Raw genomic sequence first — 23,878 nt, forward strand, 5'->3', positions numbered from 1 at the left:
AAGTGCACACATGACAATCGCTATCATTAAAGTCAGTTAGTGTTGCTTTGATTTAGCATTCATATTTAAAAATACTTGATTTCCATTGGTACCAGTATGTGGATAACACCTTTCTTTGCCTGGTTTCTGATGAGACAACAGGTAACACAAGCTCACTCACACAACCCAAATATACAGTACGAGTGTCACTCTGCTGTTTCTTTCTATGGTGTCTGCCCCCAGAGGGCGGCCATGATGGTTTGTATGCTGCAGAGACACGACCCCTTCAAGCCCTCTGAGATCTGCTGCTTTTTAAATCAAGCATTGTCAGTGTTGTAGAGTGGAAACAGAGTGCAGAAACTATTTTTCACAACCAGTAGCAGCCTCTTTTAAACAATCATGTGAAAGTAATGTGTGACGACCAAACATTTACCCTGAACAGTTTTCCTGGATATATATGTTGAAGTGGTGAAAATAGTTGATTTAGAGGATTCTTTACAATCCGGTGTGCTGCTGTTTAAGTAAGACAATATTCATGTACGAGAGGTATTTGATTTTCTTCAAATTACATTCAGTTTAAAAGCTTCTGTGGGTGGTTGACTTAGCATCATTAACAGGTTAACAGAAGGCACTACACTGTAGACCATGGGCTTCACAAAGTTCCCATTTAAATCAAAACAACTCCCTCCAGACTTCAGATAAACACGTGGTAATAAATGCAGTCAGGTTTAGTTATAGCGGTTTTCAGTCTTGGATTTTCTACATTTTAATTTCAGTCCAATCATTGTGTCCATTCATTTAAAAGAACATGAAAGACTACACGAGTGATTTGCTTTACCGTGGTGGTACAGAGAAGGCACTTTGCTTCTGATCCGTCAGTAGTCCATGGGTCTACTTTTTTCTTTGTTGACAATCTTCCAGATGAAGCTTGAGCACCCCCTGACTGTTCAACCCAGCGTTTGTGTAACCTGATGCTAAAGATGAAACTACCTTTCTCCCATGAACACTTACACTCTCATATAATTTGTATGACATTAATAACATATATTTGATCATTTACGAGCAGCAGAAAGGGCTGATTCTTACCGTGAGGTTCCAGTTAAATTTTTATTCATTTATTTATTTATTTATAAATTATTATTTATTAAGGTGTTTTAAGTATTTTAATGGGTCAATGTGTGGACTGTTGTTAGGCCCATAGGGCCGCTTTATGGTGGGGCGTAACAGTCACAACACAGTAAAAAAAAAAAAAAAAGGCTTGATGTATCCTCACTTCTGCCAAATTTCAACATTTACCTGAGCAAGCAGACAGGAGACTGAAATATGTTAGAACTGTCACACCAACATCCAGTTACACACAAAAGTGTTAGATAAAAAGTTGTTGCTTTGATTGATATCAATGACATCACCATGCCAAAGACCAACATAACCTCATCGACCTGTACCAAAAACCAAGTCTTGACTTTGAAGTTTAATGGTTTACTTTGTGTCAACCAGCTATTCCTGTTGTCAACAGTGCAGGTTTGATTGTTAACGTTATTGTAGGGTGTGTATTTGAAATAATTTTGTGTATGAGCGTCAGTCTTTATGTTAGGGTTTTTTCTTTTTCAGTACTCATCCAACAGGTCAAGTGAGTGTGTGTATTAGATATATGTTCTGCGATTGCTTTTCTGCTTAGTCATGGGTCTGATTCTAAAAGATGATTTAGGAATGTGATTTGGATGTGATGCTCTTCTTTAATTATTAATAATTGTGTGCTACTGCTAACAGGGGAAAGTAAATAATTTTTCTAATCTAAGAAAAGTAGTACATTCAGGGGTAAGGAGTTAGCATGGCTCTGTTCAACAGTACTAAAATAATCTATAGCAAACTGTAATTTGCAAATTTTCATGCATTTGTTTGTTTTTATAAAATAAATGACTTGATGAATTTGCTTTCTTGCACACTCTTTCTCTGCACTGATCCTGCATGGGTCTCAACCAACAAGCTAGTTGCACATCAAAATAGATTGTTAGCTTTGCCATGTTAGCATTTAGCTTCAGTGAATGCTGGAATAAGCAGTCTGATATTGTCGCCACTGACATACTCCGCTACCTCTTGCTTCATTGATTTTATCTGTTCTTTTTGGTTCCTACTCCACTTTTGAGTGTCTAGCTCTGGAAATAAGATCTGTCCATCCCAGTCTAGTGGTCACTATCTACTGCCATTCAAGGCTTAAAAAGGGATTTATATTTGAATTTGGTGAGCTATTATCATTCATATAGATAACACCACAAACCATTTTGCTAATCATTTTACCGATTTGTTACACAGACACATTGACGGGCCTATTCATAATCAGGGTCACACTCTTGACTATATATTATTTCTAAGGGCCTTGAAATTACTTGAAAAGTGCACTCTTGATGTTGAGATCTCAGATCACCTTTGACACACCTGACAGGTTTACCGCTAGATACACTGATTCCGACAGGCGCACCTGGTCATATTCTGATCTAATCTGACTTCCTCATCTTTGTGTGACTATCCTTTCAATCATTTTAACTCTTCAGTGACACAAATTATGGACGACATTGCGCCTATAAAAACCAAATGCATTTCTGGTCAAACAAAATCACCTTGGATGAATGTGGAAAAGAGTGCGGGCACTCAAGAGAACCTGCCGCAAGTCAGAATGAAAGTGGCGCAAAACCAAATTGCATGTCAATTATAATACCTATAAGGACCCACTCAGTAAATATAATGATGAAATGATAAAATATAGACAGCATTACTTTTCTCAAACTTTCCCAAATTTCTGTTTAATACAATCGACAAACTGATTAACCCTGCTAGACAAATCCCTGCTGAGCTCCACTCTTTAGAGAAATGTAATGAATTTGCCTCATACTTTCAATTCAGAATTTCATTCATGAGAAATAATATTGTGGCTCCCTCTGCTGGTGAGTGTGACCCCTCTACCTTAACTCAGTCACATGCTGCCAACACTCTTTCCAACTACACTCCTATTCAACTTAGTGAATTACAAGATGTGCTAAAACTGTTAAGCTCTGCAACATGTGCGCTTGACCCAATGCCTTTAAACTGTTTAAAGATATTTCAAACTGCCTGTTAGATGATGTCCTTCATATTGTTAATGTCTCACTATCTTCTGGAATCTTCCCCAAAGGCTTAAAACAACCCATTATTACACCACTGCTGAAAAAGAATACTTTCCATCCATTTGCTCTTGAAAACTATAGACCCATCTCAAACCTTCCATTTCTGGGGAAAATTCTTTAAAAGGTTGTATACCATCAACTAAATACTTATCTTTCTCAGAGTGTCTTTGTTGCAGCCCGACCTGCGTACACTTTTCATTCTTTTTCCCCTCGGCACTCTGATTGTCCTCCCTTTCCCCGGCGCCACATCCTGCATTTATAACCTCGGCCATATTCGTCATCATGCTGGTTAAAACCCACAGATACGCATTGCTTAATAAAATCTTTCTGTCAATCTTATCAACTTCAAAAATAATCTTTATTTAAACAAACTGCTTTATCCAACAATGACTATGGTAGGCTACTACACTCTACTGGATGATAACATTAACCTCTTAGCTAGCTGTGACCAAAACAATGTCTTTACTTAAAGGGATACTTCACCCTTTGAAACATGAATCTGTATTGACATTGGGTCATATATGTAGTAGAAATGTGAAATAAATTTTGAAGTTGGTGCCTTCTCGGCCGAGAAGATGCAGAAAGTGTCTTTTTGGCTCATGTGGATGAAAGACACCAAATCCCAGAATGCACAGCACCGCAGGCCACTCCCAGTAAGGTCAGGTTTACAGACATATTTACTTCAACACATAAGGCCGTTTCCTCAACTGATTCAGAGATTTCTTCCAGAATTGATCTTGGAAATTCCTGTCGGAAAACAGACTCTATGTCTGTGTCCATAGGCAAACAGTGAGAGCACCGACACTACCAGTCCGCCCCAGCTCCAGCCGGCCCCGGCTCCTCGTCCTCATCGCCGCCGACAGGCAGGCCTTATGTCTTGGCTGCTGAGCTGGCAGCGGCCAGCGGCGTCCAGCAATATAGCGGCGGCCCTGACGAGACACAAGACACAAGACCGGCCTGTTGGCAGCAGCCGTCTCGCCGCTATATTTATATTTTTTCGCCATTATCAGCTTTCTCCATAGAATAAAAAAGTACTGCTGTTTGAAAGGGTTATGGCTTTCCATTTGGGAGATCCGGAGAAATTAATCAACATTAACATACAAGGAAGAATGTGCAACATTTTATACATATATATAGGAGTATATCCTATGTAAATATATCTCTATGTCATGACTGTCTACAATGAGTGAGAAGCATGAGTCCTGCCAGCTTTGTTGTTGTTGGAGCCGAGTTTACATCAGGTTTGTATGGACGGGATGGCCGGCTTGATTTTCAAAGAAAAGTATCAGATCAGACTATTCATGCTGTTTGGGTTAGAGAAAAGAGAGAGAGAAAAAAGATCCATCTCCTTTTATGTTTTTTGTTTGCCCTCATTTTGTTTTCTGGGAACTGAAAGAAATCTTTGCTAAACTGCCTTTCAGCTCTACCTTCAGCCTGTGTGGAGCTCTACAACCCAACAGCTAGATCCACAATCTGTGTGAATCACAGCACACACCTCGACTGCAATCGGAAAACCAGCAGTGGCAAAAGTGCACACATTCCTCACTCAAGTAGGGGTGCAGTAACTTTAATATGCTGGTCAAAGAAGAAGTATTGATCGACTTCTTTACAAAGTAAAAATAAAAAAAAATGCTTCATGTTCTGATTTTTACTCACAGTATAAAGAAAAAGAAGAATTTCTGAAATACATTTCTTACTGGCTATTTCTGTTTGTTGGACTGTACTGTACATCATATTGGGAGACTATTTAACTATTGATCTTGATGTTGTCTACAATGCTTACTGGTTTATTTCATCCATGACAATACAAATTCTCCCTGATGATTACAGATATTGATCTGACAGCTCATCTCAGCTGTTGAGATTTCCTCTCTGCTTTGTTTCATCTTTTTGTTGCTTTTCTGTCCCTTATGAATGATATGCATTAATACACTCAGGAACTGTCATCTCTATGTGTTGTTGTCTTGATCATTTAGGTTGAAATTGCATAATCATTCTAAAATTACTGTATATCGTCCCCAAGCTCAGCATAGATACCAGAACACTCTAAATAAGAAATGTAACTATGTATTTCTACTTTGCTATTTCCCACCTCTCAGGAAACATTCGGTCTTGTGAGTGCACAAATACAATGAAACCTGAAGCAAGTCAATCATCATTTTGTGCCTCTGTTGTGATGGCTGTTGGTTTGTGCATCAAATGTCACTAAATTCAAAGATGACACTGAAGTGTTGATCAGCTATTGCCTTTAATTGTAGTTGATAATGTTATGTCCCTGGTTTAGGGGAACCTAGACACAACATGATGGGTGGCCCCCACTCTTCTCACTTCCAGTCAGATTCAGATAGAAAGCAGCAGATTAATTGTCTTCGAGTGAGTAAATGGCAGAAATAATAAACAGAAATGTTTCCATTCAAATCCCTGCTCATCCCTCACAGAAAACAAAATAAAAGAATGACAAGTTTTCTTCCCTGAGCTCATAAACTCATGAGCAGGAGAAAACAAAGGAACACACAAAAAGGCATACACTGCTGCTGAAGTTTTCAGTATTAACAGGTTTTCAATTAATCCGATGTCGAAAGTATTTACAAGCTAACTAAATCTTTCAGAATATCACGCAGTCTGCAAAATCAGAGTTTCACAATTCTCGCACACACAGATCAAACAGAGATTCACACACTAACACTGGTTTGGTTGCGGACACCGCAGCAGCTGAGATTTAGAAGCTGTGATGTCAGGATTGAGCCAATCAGGAAGCAACAATTTAGGTCGCATTGATTACATAGGAGGCAGCACCTGTATCAGCACCTGATTGACAGACACACTCACACAAACACAGTGAAGATTCACATTGTCTGTATAGGTTCTCAGTCATCCTCATAGTAAATCGAAAAGCTTGGAATCCGGACTTTCACAAACCAAAACATTCCTAATAGGAGCTTCAAGGTTGGTCATGTGATTTATTTTAAAAGTTTTTGAATAAAAGGAAGAATGTGGAACATTTTACACATAAATACAGCAGAAACCATGTATGTCCTCTGTAAATGTGTCTCTGAGTCATGACTGTCTACAATGATTGAGAATTGAGTCCCACCAGCCGTTTACATCATGTTTACATGGACGAGGCGGCTTTGAGTATAATGCTGTTTAAATCAAGGATTAGAAAAAAGAAGAACAACATACTCGTCATTCTGTGTTAATTTATGTGCAATATGAAGCTACAGTATGAGTTAGCCAAAGTACGCTAAAATTAGCCTGCAAACAAAAAATGTAGGCCACGGGCAATTGCAGATCGCTCAAAGAAAATGTTGTCAGCCGCTTGCGCTTAATGGTGCTTAATTATGGTGCGTTCTAATTGATAACTCGTTCGTGCGAACTCGAGTGGAAAGGGGTCGGAGAGCGGAGGCTTCAGAATAGCGAAGGTGTCTGTCACAAATGCTTCCTCTAAGGTATTGAAGAAGGCGACGGCTACAAAGAGTTGAAGTCTTATCAGCTGACAGCTAAGTTACCAGTAACTAGGAACAACTCTTCAAGTAGTCAGTATGTTCTTTTCTTTCAGTGGTGGGCCCAGTAAGAACCTTCTGTTCGACATAAGACCTCGGCAGCAGAATCCCTCTGAAACCACATCATGGAACCAGAACCGAGACATAATAACCTATTTGCTCTGTGAGTTTCGTAACTGTCTGGTTCCTCATAAAAAAAAAGCCTCCATGGCAGCCAGTCTGCCCTCTTTACCTAATGTGAAGCTAGGACACAGATCTGGTTCATGTGAGTATACATAAATACTTTCAAGTTTTCCACCTTAAGGAACTTGGAGTGCTGTGAAGACCACAAAAGGACACACACACACACACACACACACACACACACACACACACACACTCACACACACTCATTCACTCACTCACTGACACAGTTGTAATGTGTTCCAAATGGAGAGCTATCAAGAGCCCCAATGATGCAAAAATGGGGAAATCTCATTCGTCTGGAGGTCTCATGGCCTGGCATGGCTTTTTTGGAAATGCGGGAAGCCGAAGTATTGAGTCATTCTAGTCTAGCGGGTCAGCGTGGTTTCAGACTGCTGGAAAAGAATTATGGTGGAGGGGGGCCAGTGTATTCTCAGCTGGGGGAGCAGGGATTCCCTCTGACAAGACCTGAGCCTTATTTTCATTCGAGGGAAAGGGGGGGTTGTGTGAAGGTGACGATGTGTGAGATTATACTGTCCAGATGTATTTACACATATAGCAACAATTGAGAGAATGAAATGAGCCATTATATTTGGCAACAAACCTTTCTTGACATGTGTGCACACATGTGTGTAACCATAGCTTTCAATGTTTGTTTGTGCACATGTGTGCATTTCTCGGAATGATTGTGTATTTTACTTTGGCAGCGTCGCGGCTCCTGATCTCCTTTTTACTGGACGATGATTACGGGCACAGACGGTTTCCCAGAAGCCACAGCAGCTACGTAGATAGCGTTGAGGCTGTGACACAAGGGAGCAGATGAGTAACACTGCCTCCTGTTGCCAGAGCTGACAAGCTAACAAACCGTGAAGGCATGCAGGCTAACATAATCCTCTATCTTTCCCTGTGGGGGAATGCGTCATAATCCCCAAACCTATCATGCGTATGGGTTCACTATACATTTAATGATTATTTTACTCGATGATCTGGTGATTATCAAACACATTGACAGTCAAATGTGGAGGATCTTTCTCTAACCTCTCTTTATGCATGACATCTTGCTCTGGTAAGATGACAGCTGGATAAAAGAAAAAGAACTGACAGCGCAATAACATTTTTAAATAAAGACATTGGGGTAATTTTTGGTCAGTGGTGAAATACATCAATCCTGCACTTGATCTATTTTAGGAGCATGTTGTGTTCTTTAGTTAATCACATATTGTGATGTATCATTATAAAAAATGATTGTCTTGCAATACATCAATTAGTGCACAATCACTTTATCATGGCATAGTATCATTGTAGAGGGCTACATATCAAGTATCGACCTTGCTCACAGGTTAGCCACTGACATGTCAAATGATGAAAACATGGACAATATTACAACTCTGTACATTTTGGTTAATACTCTACGCTTAACTTTGGTACAAATGGGATGCACTCTATCCTCCTAGCTTGGTGGTATCCCAAGGCTGATGACAACAAAGCTTCTGCTAAACATTTATGCTGTTTGACTTCCAGGTCAATGCCTGGCGTGGAAACTGGGGAGCATGTGCATAACGCTGAGGCCATTTTTGTCTGGTTGAGGTGTAAAAATGTAAAAATAAATCGATACCCATCACCAGTGTTGGGCAAGTTACTTCCAAAATGTAATACATTATATAGTAGTAGTTACTGTCATTTAAAAGTAATTAGTTACATTACAATATTACTGTCTCTGAATTGTAATGCGTTACACTACTTTTGAGTTACTTTTGAGTTACTTTCACCAAAATAACCACAGAAGTATGACTAACATTCTAAAATGCTAAAATATAGTTTATTGCAGCTGATTATATATCCAGTGGAGGGTGATGTGGTATAGCATAATGACTGTGTAGGCCCCTAAGGCTACTAACAACTTAATATAATAGGCACAGTGAAGGCTCATGGCGCAATACAATAAGTAACAATGACCGTCAGAATCACAAAAGCAGACAAAGTCAAAGTCTGGTAAGTTATGATAAAGATACCGTAAATATTTAAAGTCTAGACCTATTCATATGAAACACAATAGAGCTAGAAACCACTATAATGTAATGTACGCCTACATCTCTCTCTGTTTGGATGTAGAAAGTTCCCTCTGTGTCGCACACAGATTGCACTTGACAATAATGTTCTTGTCCTTTTCTCGGAGGAACTGAAAATAATGCGAGTATGTCCATCTCGCAAATGTTGAATCTGTCTCTGTCATCTTAGCGAATTCCTTCTTCTTCTTGTTATTTCACGGCGGTATTAGCGACAGGAACAGGAAGTACTCTTATTCGCTGTATTTTTCTCTGTCGGCGGAATATCTTGCAGAGTCGCGGTGTTGGTGAATTCTTAAAAAAAAACACATCTCAGGTTAAAATGCGTTGTAACGCGCTTTACTGAGATTTGTAACCAAAATTTTATTAGTAATGCGTTATATTACTGCGTTACAGCAAAAAGTAATACATTACTGTAATTGCGTTACTTTTGTAATGCGTTACTCCCAACACTGCCCATCACCATTATCTAGGTGTGTTAGTCAGACTTATTAAGACCTAACAATCAATCAATCAATCTTCATTGGTATTGCATAGTTAATAACAAATTTTATTTCATGACACTTACCTCTACTCTTTGATTTTATTATATTTTATACAATGTATTTTAAAATCCAGTTTTAGGGACACTGGTGGCTTAGTGGATAGTTTGCTCACCCCATGTACAGATGCTGCAGTTCTCGAAGCCGTTAGCCCCGGTCCGAATCCGACCCGTGACTACTTTCCCGAATGTCATTCCACGCCCTCTCTCACACCGATTACCAACTCTATCCACTGTCCTGTCCCTCCAAATACCAATCTTTTTTTTAAAAAGTCCAATTTTAGTCGGACTAACACAATAAATTGACTTTTTCTAACTGCATTCATACGTACTGATAGTTATGGAGAGTTAATTGTATCTTGTGCTAGTGATCATCTCACCATTTTCCTGTACGATTTAAATAATCAAATAACTCATTCAGACTAAAGTTCTCAGACAAATAACGCTTGGACACTAACCATAAAAAGTACTTTACTGAAAAAAGTATTTGGTGTGTAATTTTGTTTGTAGTGCGACCCGTGTCCGCACCCGTTAACATGGAGGCTTTTTGACTTATTCTGCAGCCAGTCAGTAGGGGGAGCTCCAAATGTTTTGGCTTCACTTCTTGGGAGCTTTCACGTCATCCATGTCTTTATTCAGTCCATAATCAAACCATATGCAGGAGTGATTAACAGACTTAAACATAGTACCGTAAATGTGATTTCTCAAAACAAACTGTGGATCCTTAGGTAATGCCTTGCATCAATTGAACAAGCATCATGCTGTATAATCAGTGTACACACATGACTTCAACTGCAGCCATGCCCTTTAAGAAAACAACACAGTATAGGCATTGGGGCAAACTCTCAGAACACAAAAGTCTCGCTGTCGTGTCAATATAAAACGCCCATCGCCAGAGAGGTGGAAACCCCATCCTGCCCATTGAAAGTCAATGCAGCCGAGGTTAATCCTGGATATGCTCGCTTGCTTGCACAGGACAGGAGGAGAGTATCCTGTTTTTTTGTCTCTTCCCTGAATGTTTTATCAATTACACAACATTCACGAATGCAGTACAATCCACGTCAGACTCTTGATTTTCAGACACTGGTTTGGAAAGATCTGGAGTTCCTGATTCATCACATTTTGAGTCACACTGCGAGAAAATATGACAGTGTTTTAACTGAAAATGCTGATTTTTCTACTGCGGTTAGCGAATATGACTGTCAAATTGGCAGCCACAACCAAAGAAACAACTTTAAAAAATGAATCCCAGAACTCAACAGTCACTGAAAACAAAGTGGTTATTTGTAAAGTGAGACCATTACTTACTGAAATTGTGTTTTTATTATAAACCATGCAAGTTATCAGCACGAGCATCATCCAGTTTTCCTACTTCACTATGTTTCCTGGAGAGGGATCCCTCATTACACGATTATACTATTTGGTTTCAGCGTAGATGGTAAAAAAAAAAAAAAAAAACTGCAGCATCAGGGTATTCCTCCTGATTGGGATCACTTTCTGAGGTCGGGAACACCGCTGGAGGATTCAAGTGAAAACATACCAGTAGATCAGGTTTCCAGAGACTGGGGAGACGCTTAAGGCTGCATGCATGAAGGGTATGACTTCAGATGGATCCACAGCGGGACGGCAAGCTCTCTCCCAGAGGAGCAGCATTTTATTACATCTACTTTCATCTCCACTGGGATTTAATGGCCAAAAATGGACTGAAATAAGTGGGGAAACTGCTTCTCCTCCTGTGTTGATGTGTATGACTATGCCATATGAATTTAACCACTTGTGAGTCATTCTGAACGGACGCCTTGTTCATCCAGACACACACACGTTCTTTTATGAACTATGTTTCTCTGTATACACTTGCAACCACACATGTTTTTACATACATGTGTGGTTGCAGTTTAACCTTTTAATGGTCTTTCAAAGCAGAACACAGCCTGATGATGTAAACCTGACAGTGCGCAGGTGATGCAAGGGAGGTGAAGGTCAAGCAGCGGCCTCCAACACTTGAGCGTAGCACTATGCAGCTTATTCAACATGTGATACATTCTTGGCCCCGGTCGTATCACAGCCAGATGGGGGTGAATCAAAGAAGAGGGCTGACTAATAGCACAGAGTGAATCACAACATTTCTATTAATGCTGTTGTTGTGTGCCAGGTGTTGAACAGTGTTTCTTTTTACAAAACATAAAAGGAACATTTCATCGATAGAAGTTAATCGAATAACATTTAATAGTTCTGTTTATTATTGTTAGTTAAGTGGATATCATATATTTTATAGTCATATTAAATTATCCTAGTCTTGTATGAAAGTCTTTAGAAAATAATTAAAATTGAAATTAAACTCCAACAATCTGTTTTTTTTAGTACTTCTGTTTACAGCTGCCCTTAATAAGACATACAACAACAGAAAAGTCCAAAAAGTAGAGACAGCAGAGATTACATCCCAAACCATCTGAAGAAGTAAATAAAAGAAAGCATCGACAGATATCATGTATGATGACTCAAGTACCCATACTTTTGTGCTTGTAACTTGGATGTGAGCTGTACTATTTTTTTGGATTATGGACAAATCTGTTGTTGTTTAAAATGATAAAAACATATGTTTTTACTTCTAATGGCAGATAATCACAGAGGGTGTTGATGTCTGTTACACCATGTAATGTTATTTTTTATTTTTTTAAGTTTTATTTTTTGGCTTTTTGTGCCTTTACTGGAGAGATAAGACAGTGGATAGAGTTGAAAATCAGGGAGAGAGATCCGTGATTGACATGCGGGAAAGGAGCCACAGGCGGGATTTGAACCTGGGTCGCCATAAATGGGGCGGCCAAGGACCATAGCCTCCATACATGGGGCGCGCGCACATACCACTGCACCACCAGCGCCCTGTAATGTTGTTTCTATTGGTTATACAAAATGTGTACTGGTGCAGCATTAAGTGTGTTGACTGTGAGTTAGAGGCCAAACAAGCTGGGTAACGAAGGAACAGTTCACAATAAAAGGTTTATAAGTAGTGACTTACATTTTCAAATGATTTACTACAGTGTAGAACTCGAATACATTTTAAAAAATTGTTATAACAACCGTATAGAAGAGGAAAACACAACTTAGGGGGAAACGGCATTACCTTTGCCCATATATCAAAATGCCAACCAAACAACTGTCAAGCATCCCACCCATATGCTGACCTTGTAACATTTAACCCCCCCAGTCACACCAATAAAAAACAAAAAACCCCTTGCTGGACAGCTGCCATGGTTCCTAAGCAGCCCATACAAACAGTAGGAAACAGAAGAGGGGATCCCATCAGAGGGGCCGTGAAAAAGGAAGGCTTTGACCAAAGACAGGAAAAGGAAAGAAAAAAAGAAGGAAGAAGATGTGGTTGGTCCTTCAGATGACCCCCCCCCCCCCCACACACACACACACACAGACATTAATATTTCTGCCCCTCAGTCCAAGAGCGTGTCAGATGAACTTGGACTACAGTGTGACTTCTGCAGCACTGTAAGCTATTATTAATCTTTTTATGAGATGTCAATACCAACACCAAGGACAGGTCACAGAATCAAAGTAACAGCAGAGTGAGTGACCTGCTTTAGGCTCTCTATGTTTACCAAAAGCCCTGAAGGACTGAAGTAACACCCACTGGAGCAGCAGCATTACATGGTGCTAACTGACATCTTCTGTTCATTCATAGCCCTACTTTCAATGTCCATGAATTATACACTTATAATTGTTGTGTTGTAGAATGCAGTACATTAAACTGATGGAGATGGTCTTGTTTAAACTTGCTCCTTTAACTCACTATGAGAGCCCCACTTGTCTGTTGGGACAATTAAAGAGGGGCGAATAAAAGCTGTTACTCTATAATGTGAAACAACGTGTGGACAGTTTCAAACTACTAATTAGACAGAAACAACAAGTGTGATGGCACTTCCACTCTAAACAGAACTTCATGGTCATTGCAGTGGACAGGCACAGCACAACAAAATAGGATAGCTGTCCTTTTTATGCAGATGGAATAAAAAGAGAAACATTTAAACTAATAAAAACAAAACTAAAACCACGATATTGCACCCTTCTACACTATTTGCATATTACACATACCTTTTCAATCAATCTTTATTTGTATAGAGCCAACCAAATGATAGAGCAGGTTAAAGACCTTACTCATTACTATATTATAAAGACCCACAGTTAATACTCTATCAATATTGCACATAAATCATGTATTACAATTAGAGCTGTCAGCATTCACTAGTTAATCACAATTAAGTAAGTTCTGAAATAAATGCATTCATTCATTTTCTTTATTGTGATTAATGGCATGCTATTTTGTCCCTTCAGGGGCACCATGGATAAGCCCCCGTCAGTGTCTCCCTGTTGTCACAGTGATTGAAAAGAACGACACTGCATCATCTTTGAATGTCTCATTTCACTTAAAAATGACCTCGAAAAAGGCTCAAATGTAATATCCACCTTAAGATATCAAACATTACACTCTAAATTTCACTAAGGAAACAGGGTAGAAGTGAAAAGTTTCCTCTGTAGATGATAAGGCCAAATGCTGTATGTCATTTTGAGGGTCAGTAACTATTTCAAAATCAAGTTTTTCTTGCAAATTTAATAAAAAATAGTTGTTTCACTTAACAAAAATAAAGGGACAAAACTGGTTCAAGCACAGAACATAGCTTATACGTTTCTGAGTGACTACTTTAAAGCAATCAAAGTTCAGCATGTTGGGGGCACAAAAAAAGGTCACCACAATCAGTAAGTTTCCACTTTTGGGGGGCATGAAAGCATACAGAAAATAATGTGTGTAATATGACCAAAGACTCAAGAGATATAGAGTGATTTCAAAACTGAGAGGTTGGCTGGTTACATTATAGAAAAGTCATTGACTCATACAAATTGCCTTGTTTTTCCCCCTGCTTGGGACGTTGGGAGTTTTACAACAGGTTTCAAACAATGTCTCACAGAAATATGTAAAATGGTTATTCATTACATGTTTCATTATTGACATCATCTGTTGGAGAAGAAGAAATCCTTTTACCAAATGTGGTTTATGTAGTGAAACTGCTTCAGTTTGGAAAGGCTGAGACAGCAAACTTTCTGTTGTTTGGTTCAGAGAAAAAATCTGGGTTTGGGTTGAAATGACTACTTACACCAGCAAAGTTTTGCATGCAATAATGTTACAACAATTTGTATACCGTATACAGTCAATTTCAACTTTTGGTTGAATGGGACCTTCTCCCATGCAGGGGGACTCAAACACCAGTCTCCAGTGAGGAAGTCCAGTGTTTTTGTGATTCAGCATCAACCCTGACCACAGAATAAAGATGAGATAATTTTTACTTTATTGATCCCGCAAAGGGAAATTCGTTTTTTGATGACCATAATAACGATTACTCTATGTTTATACAAAGCTACCTAACATTCTGAAGGATCCTAATTGACTTAACATTGCCATTGTTTTTTGAGAAACAGGTGGAAAAAGGTTAAATTATTCATACAAAAAGGAGGAAAGGTGTTTAAAAAAGTTTTGTCAGTGGTTCTGTTCTGTCCTGTTTCTTGATGCCCATTGAAGACTGAAGGAAGTCACTTCTCCCCTTCACTTTTTTGCACACATAGAATAATAAAGGCATAATATGTTAAATAGAGAGTTGTGATTCAATACTTTTTCACATTTGCACACATCAAAAAATCTGAGTTCTTTCTGTTTTCTTTAAAATCCAATAAAGTTCACCAAGCCTTCTGTCATCTTCTAGTTAAATAAAACAGAAATGGAAACAGTGACCGCCTGCGATAAATCACCTCTCACTAGTTATTCGATGAAATGATTCAAGACGCAGGGAGATTGAGCTCAGATTTGTGAGTGACCCTTTCGCATAACCAGGACCGTGGCTGCGCTGGGCTGTATATAAATGTGTTTGAATGTAGAGCAGCCGAGCTGGAGAGCCCAGGCAGTAAAAATGGCCTTGGCATATTATGCTTAGGTTTAAATCACTGTAATGAACCTGGATGTGACAGTCATAGGCCAGAAAAATGAAACCATCCGCCCTCATAATCCCATAACCATTACTGGGATTGAAACAAAACTGACTGGATACACATTTGGATGGGGGGGGGGACAAAGCTTATATCAGACTGTTTAAAACTGACATTACGGCCCCTCTCAGATGTCTTGCCTGAGTAATTATCTGCGTTAGACTTGATGTGGGAAAATTGTCTCATAGGTCATATGTCTTTGACCTACAGAAACCATTATTGGCCACAGGTTTTGAATTAGCTACACATGTGGGTAAGATACAGTACCCATGGCGGAGCTCTTATCACATCTCACACTGTCAGCAAAACCAGTGGTAGGGGAAAAACAACACTGACAGGGAGCAGTAATAGGTCATTAGTTACAAAAACAAAGTGCAGATTTTTCTACCCTGTGGAGCTGTTTTTAAACTAGACAAAAACACACTGAAGACAGCCTGATTATACTCGTATGGTTTACTTTTCTCTAGGAGCTACTTCTGCCGTGTTTTTAGGGTTTTGTATTATGGCTGCGTCTACGTTTTTCCCCATTTTTAAACAGATTTTTTTACTATTTTATTGTAATCTTTCTCATTGCCTCTAAGAGGGGAGCAATATCTTTAAGTATTGTAGGAATCTCACTTATCAAACAACCTCAACCTCAAGACCTGAACCCTGCTAAACAAATCAGAAAAACTTAAAGTACACAAAGTACCATCCTCACACTGTTCCTTCTCTATTTTTTCTACCAGCACAGAATCTTAGTCAATGGTCGTGTGACAATGACGGTGCGGCTCCTTCGGTTTACAATCCAGACATGTACGTTAGTTCCTGTTCGTTAGAGGAATCTCTGAAAAAACCCCGTAGCTAAACTTACAGCGGGGTCCAGACATGCCTTAAATAGCTCCAAGCAGTTCTCCATTGTGAGCAGCGAAGTATACACTTCCATGCGTCTGAACACTAACAAAGAAAAGGGGAAGTGTGTACCACTGTTTGTGTGTGTGTGTGTGTGTGTGTGTGTGTGTGTGTGTGTGTGTGTGTGTGTGTGTGTGTGCCATACTCATGCCAATGGATAGAACTGACCACACATTTACGTTCATTAACCGCAGACTTCTTCATTCACTCATTTCAGGGTTCTGCACAAAAAGATGACTAGCAGACACGTGTTTGGCTGCATGGAGCTGCCATTGGAAGTGCAGGGTTAAACCAGGCTGAGTAATGAACTTGTATCAACAGAGTGCGTACAAATGAGTGTTTACAGCTATTTTAAAGCTGCCTTATGGCTCACAGAATAACATAGAAAATAGATAATAATAGTGTAGAGATCTCAAGATGCCAGTGTGCACATTTCCCCGGATATGTCAAACATGAATTATATGTTGTAAAAAGAGGGGATTAACCATGCAGCTTTGAGGGTTTGGAGCCTTAAATGTGATGTATCGCAGAGATTCTCCTCGCAGTTAGCTACACTTCTTTTTCGGTTTACACATCTTGTTAGTGTCCAAATAAATATCTGCCTCCAGCTCTTTTTTTTTTCCTACTGGTAGCATTCCCGATGTCTAGACAAACAAATATGACAGGACTAAGCCCACAGCTCAGAGAGCTTTAGATGTAATTACTAATACCTGTCAAAGTTTGATCGATATTTTACGTTTAAACCGTCTATGGAGAGTTCTACGCAAACGTTTCTGACCATGCAAAGATGAAGCCTAAATCCTCGGCCAAACCACTGGTAGTAAACATCATAGAAACTGGCAGCTTGAGTACTGAAAAAACATTCTAGCCATTCATTATATCATCACCATAGTCAGGGAAGATTTCCAGTCCCTAGAAAGTAATGTATCACACTCTAGAGATTTCCACAAATGAGGAGGAGAACCTGAAGTAAACAAGTGAGTTTGAGCTCTAAATTGAACTGCCTTGTGATGTTTTTGTTTTTTTTATCATGGTGCATGTGTGTATTAGAAATAGCCTTGCTATTTGGAATGAAAACACACAAAAAAGAAGAAAAACAAGATGATCATCAAAATGTGTGTAATTGCCAAAGCAGCATGCCTCTGTTTACAAGACACACACTGCAACTCAATGATCTTTCTTCTGCACAACACACGAGCGAGCGAGGAGCAGGCCTCTCATAAATCTGAGCACAAGACAGAGTCTCTAATGCTCTCTGCAGACATGTTGTGGCTGCTCAGTACGTGCTGTGTCACAGGGCCAAATGTAGTAGCACTGTAAATCATAATCGAACATTTCCAGAGAGGATGTAAAGTGAATGCAGTTTTTTTTCCCGGCTGCTACATGCAAACCCATTTGGATGTTAATCTTTAATGACAATTTGAAGCAAGTCACTGTTTTGAACAAATTCAGATTTGAGTCAAACGTCATCTTTGGTGCTATCAAAGAAACACCAGGACACGGGATATTGGACACAAATAAAGAGGGACTTGGAAGCTTTGTGACTTGGTGATTGGGCAATAACTTAGAAGACATTTAAAAATCACAGAATAAAATTCACAAATCTTTTGGAAATGACACGCAGCATGTTTTTGTTAGATAGCTCATCTGTGGGGATTTTCTAAGAGGGGAAAATATATAAAAATAAACATAAAGAGCAAACACAGTGTAAGTCAAGCTTTCTCCTGCACTGCTGTTTAGGACACTCTGTAGCTTTGGACATCTTAAAGTTATGACTCTTTCTGCACTGCAAATGAGTCCAACGCTATAGAGTCTGCTACAACTGTGTCTTCTTTTAAAAGCAGACTTAAAACATATCTGTTTGCACAAGCTTTTGGCTAAATCATATTAATTGGATTATATATTGCACTTTAATTAAGAAATTGTATTTCTATTTAAATAGGTATTTATTCCTACTCCTTTTTATTGTGTTGCCGTTTCATTTTATGCATTTATTATTTTATTATTTTTACAATTTTTGTTGTTATGCACAAGGTTATTGTTATGCATGGTGTATGTTATCATGTATATATTGTCTACTGTAAGTTGTTTCTTTTAAGCACATTGAGTCCATGCTTGTCATTTGAAATGTGTTATATAAATAAACTTGACTTGACTTTACGTTGGCAGGTCAGCACAGTCTCATAATGGATGTTTTTTTCTTATTTAAAAATCATGACTTCATGTATAGTTTAGACTTTGAATGAAAAAAGGCACAGGTAGAGGAGGTAACATTAGTTTAGATACCTCATTAGATGCATTTCAGGATCAGGTTTCACATGCTCAATGACCTGATGGCTGAAATGTCTGTCACTGTAGAGATGCTCTGACTATTGTTGACTGACACTGTAGCTAATGATACTTCCCTCTGTAGCACAGAATCCATCAAAGATAAGCCCTCAGACTGCCAATGACACACACCACACCGTGCGTTTTGAGAGTTGTACTACATCTAGTGAGAGCCCGTCCCACTGACAGCGCCAATCAGATGTTCAAGTACTTTTTTTCCTACCGCTGGTTGGTATCATAATTCATCTCCTTAAGTATGTGATGCTGCTTTTTCATCTCTGGGCTCACTCGCGCACATCAGCCAAGCCGCAGCTGACGCCACAGAGCTACCGTAGGCAAAGAAAACAGAGCGTACTGTTACTTTCCCCCCTGTGCTGTCTGCTTACGCCTGCCCCACAGCCGCTCTGCCCCCCCAAAGGCAGTCTGCTTCTGATTATGTGTGATCATCCTCCAGCCTGCCAGCCACATTTCAGACTCATGGGAGTCCTCCTTTTTCTCTCCAATCTGGCGCCTGTTCAAGAAGAATTACACTGCTGCCTGTCTAGATGTAGTTAATTGCACTCATGGCAGCTACCGGCACTGAGATTGTTGCCCTACTTATTTATTTGTAGATTTATTATTATAAATGTATGTGTCTTAATCATATTTGTCATATTTGTAACCCACATTGGTGTGTTGCAAGTGCAAAAATATATTGAAGGGTTCTCCTCATAAAACTCTTCTATAGCCTCATTAGGTATCTTAATGACATGAATTATTAAACATTAATACTTTCAATTGAAGCACAGTGTGCTTTGCTCTACAATTTAAATGGTCCTGTAATCACTTTGGATGGCAGCATACCAGCATTTAAAGGCCTTGTAAATGGTAAATGGACTTGAGCTTGTAGCGCTTTTCTAGTCTTCTGACTACTCAAAGCGCTTTTACACTGCATGTCACACCTACACATCCACATCCATTCACACACTGATGGCAGAGGTTGCTATGTAAAGTGACCATCAGAATTCATACACATGCACTTGGGCTTGGGGACATGTTGCTGCAGGAGCTGGGGATCGAACCCCCGACCTTCCAGTTGAGAGACGACCGACTCTACCAACTGAGCCCAAACGCCCATATTCTATATTCTATAAGGTTCCAGCCATATCTGCCTATCTCATATCAACAGCATGTCAGGTTATGATAACAAATATCCAAATCTCAAATAATAGGAACCATTACTTTAATAAACGATAATAAGGAAACATCCTAAAAAGTGAACTCCCATATTTTCCTTAAACATCAGCAGAGTATGAAGAATTTGCACCCGCAGATTCACTGGGGACAGAATGGATACAAAGAAGTGGAAAGCAGAGATGAAGAATATGTTGTGTTTGTGCTGTCAGAGGTTCAGGATAGTTACTGTGGGGCAATCTGCAAAACCATATTTCCCTCAAAGACGAGGAAAACACATTTGGAAATGATATATGATCGCGTTGGAGTTTTGATTTCAATCATTGGGATATTCTGAATATTTGAATAATTGGTACTGATCATATACTGTAATAGCACAATTGCCAACATTAACAAGGAAAGGCGTTGTAGGCGTATCAGTCAATGTACTGCAACATGATACTTTGCTGTTTGTGTAGGAGACCCCAAACTTCAACCCTTTTTGCAACGGGGAAGCCAAAGGTCAGGGTGGCTATACAGAAAAATAAAAGTTATAATAAGCAAACTGATAACAATCATAATAAAACTTAATTTATTACAGAAAATAATGTTTTACAATTTCATTATGTTCAACAAATTGAGAAAAAACAACAAAGTTTCCCATGCAAGACAGGTCATGGCCATAACTATTTACTGAGGAGGAGGCGTAAGTTAGATAGAATACTCTTGGAAAGCAAATATGGACAATGTTATAAGATAATTTTGTCAGAAATGTTTTTGTTTATATTTCTTTATTTATAATTCTATGTCCCAAGAATTAAGAAATTGACAGGAATATAATATTTACAATAGCACAGGGTAGACACCTAAAAAATGCATTCTTGAATTCATAATATTTGCCCATCTATTGTTTTTTTATTTGTATTAATTGAATCACCTGCATATTCAAACTGATTATAGCAACACTGGGTTCAGTCCATACAGTTGTGATGAGCAGTAACAGTGGCAATATTTTGTTTATGATCTTAGGGTTATGTGACTTAATTGGTAACGTAAAAATAAATTTAAATCCTTTGGATCTCCCCATGCCCCATTCTTTTCCCTGTCGCTGTCTTACAAACACTCACACAGACATAAACACACACACACACCTTCGCGCATACTCCTCAATCACACCTCCCTCCTCCATCGCTGGGATCCCAGGGAGGAATACATCGCATCGGAGGTTGCAAGAGCCGGTCGCGTCATCCCTGGATGGGCGGCGCACCAACGAGAGTACGGAGGGTGTTTTCCAGATTTAAAAGCACGAGAGCCGGCCCCTCTGACAAACCGCGCTGCGTCATCGACCTGGGGACACTCTAGAAAACCTTCAGTCGGCTGAGGAGAGCCAAACTCACCTCACCCACGGTCCACTTCGCAGCACTCCCTGCACCGGTCTCTAAATCATTGAGACACGACTTATCCCCTGCTCACTTGGTTTCAGACTTGTACACGCGCTTTCCTACGAAGTATGCTTTTATTTGATGCTGTATGAAGTGATCTGTCTCTTGCAACACTATCATAGGCGCTTCTTTACTACAGTCTCAGAGAAAAGTTGCGCATCGCTTGTTGAATGCAGGATACCTACTGCCTCAGCGTCAATTCCAAGTTCAGCTTTGGAGCAACAGCCGGTAAGGAGCGGGGACTCCAGTGCGTCACCTCTCTCAGCGCCGATATGAAGTCTGCAGAGGAAGGTAAAAGTATACCTTTTTTTTATTTGGTATGATGTAATATGGCAAGCAACGCTCCCGTGTGCACATCCTGTCTTATTCTTTGACATTAAGATATGTTTACACAACTAGAAAGTGCAGGGACATTGTGCCCTTCTCAATTTTAGATCAAGCATTTACTGAGGTTATAGAAAGTAGAAATAAGACAATGTTGTGTATTTATTTGTTTAAGCTTAAACAAAGAATGAATGTGTCTACCTGCATATACTTTTCAAATAGATGACATGCTGACATTTAAAACATTTTGGTCACTTTGATTAGACTTCTAACTTTGTTAAAAGTTAAAACTCTGAGTTCAGAGGAAAAAGCTCTTAATGTATACAATTGTTACTGTTGCCATATGTCAGACTCATTTTGCTTGATATTGCCTTTCATAAAGATGACATTAGCAGCATTCACACTGAGTACTATGCAAACACTACATCCACACCATTAGGTGTCTCCAGTTGTCTTTGCAAGTGCTTTGCATCATGGTTGCTGTCACCTGCACAAAGTTCACACAAACCTTAATATATACATATGGATTTATACATTTTAAAAGTTGGGACATTATCCATCCCTATAATGTAAAATGCACGGTCTGATCAGCGGTTAGTGGTCAACAAAATAAAAGCAGGTGTTGCACGAGATTCTGTGACACATTTAGAGATGAATGCATGGATACATTGATTTGCAAGGATGGCTGATTCTACCAGGTCTTACTGAAAAGACATTTGCTTTCTTTCAAAAGTCTTTGATTCAGCATTTTCTGGTTATAATTTGGTCCGTCAGAAATCATAGTTTGTCTATGTCTTCTCTTAAATCACTAGTGCTGATGTCACTGGCTTTTTTGTGGATTCGGGGTATTTCATTTTGTCTTTGAGGTTTCAGAAAGACGGGTGCAGACTGTATTATTATTCATTTCAGTCCCTCAGCTATAAGCCTCATAATTGGTAACAGATATGTGTGTGTGTTTAGGTGTGTGTGTGTGTGTGTGTGTGTGTGTGAGAGGGATAAAGTTGTGTGCTCAGGGATGCTGGGTAGCTTGTCAAGGAGATGTGCTTAACCACACACAGCTTCAGCAGTATGCCAAGGGCTGCTTTATTGTCACACATATATATAAACTCAGTAGCATCACACACTGATGAAAGCACACACACACACACACACACACACACACACACACACACACACACACTCTCTACTGGTGTTTTGCCACAGCCCACAGTCAGCCGTGTGTGATAAGTGGTCCTGGGGTTCTTAGTTCCAGAGGCTGCAGATAACTTCTGTGGGCGACCACCTATCTCTCCCTGAGGTCCCGTCAGTCTGGGCCTAGCCTAGACCACAACCCTGTTCATAAATCCATCTGTTCTTTAGTCACACTGGTTTGCTTGTGGAGAAAGCATGTTTTGATGGCGATAGCATTAAAGAGGAAAATTGGGGACAGCAGAAAGAACAAGCTATAAACTGGGTGATAGTCAGTGTTTTTAAATTATCTTTGCTTACACCGCATTTTGAAAGCTCTGCAAACAATTGTAGAGGCTTGGCTTTGAGTGCAAGAGTGAGTCATTTGATTTTTTTTTCTTCTTTCATTTGTTTCACCCCACAAATTGTCTACGATCTGGTATAATTTTGTGAGTTCAGCAGATGATGTGATGCATGCGACTCGAAAAAAGTTTCAAGCTCAGGCAGCACACACGAGTGAAAGCCCCTGAGAGTTTGAGTGGGTGGCAGAAGAAGTCAAGTTTGTTGTGGCATAGTGCGCTAATCTTGCACACAGTCAAAAGCAAGAGGGGAAAAAAAAAAAAACAGCTGCAACTCTAAGAAAAGTCAGCCAGGCCTGAAGTAAGGAGGTGTGTCACCGGGTGGAGTGGGCAGGAGATTATCATCTGTTCAGCACTTTAAGAGGATAAACCAGAGGAGAAAAGCATCAGAGGAGACCGAGCTGAAGGCGTACTCGTTCTTTTTTTTTTTCTGGTGAAAAATAGATAGACATGAGTTTCCAGCACGAAGAGCAAGAGTTTGATTTCAGCTATATGTTTGAGTTCAGCCAAGGTTTGCAGAATGAACCAGAGAGAGGTGGGTACCGTCTATTCTCGTTTGTATGATCTGTATGTTGCACAGTTTGAAAGAAGTGATTGTCCTGGGAGCTAAAAGAAGAAGATTTTTTCCTCCTTGAAACAGCTGTTAATGGATCTGACTGAAGCTATCTGCTAACTTTTTAGATACAATTTTTTACAATAATTTATTTATAACATTCGGAAGTTCATGTATGATTTTTTTT

The 23,878-nt window shown here is 39.5% G+C and overlaps 1 protein-coding gene across 3 annotated transcripts in view; it reads left to right on the forward strand.

Annotated features, from left to right (window-relative positions):
• The first annotated feature begins 21,106 nt into the window (after positions 1–21,106).
• LOC132984349 (nuclear factor of activated T-cells, cytoplasmic 1-like) overlaps positions 21,107–23,878 on the forward strand; it is a 58,407-nt gene continuing 55,635 nt past the window's right edge. Inside the window, exon 1 of one of the 3 annotated variants that reach the window (XM_061051159.1) lies at positions 21,107–21,579. In XM_061051159.1, coding sequence (XP_060907142.1) covers positions 21,459–21,579 — 121 coding nt within the window. In that variant the 5' untranslated portion in view covers positions 21,107–21,458. Of the gene's footprint in view, positions 21,580–23,288; positions 23,674–23,878 lie in introns of those variants that run through there. The other 2 variants (XM_061051157.1, XM_061051158.1) reach the window with 2 other exon arrangements.

This window comes from Labrus mixtus, chromosome 11 (assembly GCF_963584025.1).
Source record: "Labrus mixtus chromosome 11, fLabMix1.1, whole genome shotgun sequence".
Lineage (NCBI taxonomy): Eukaryota > Metazoa > Chordata > Actinopteri > Labriformes > Labridae > Labrus > Labrus mixtus.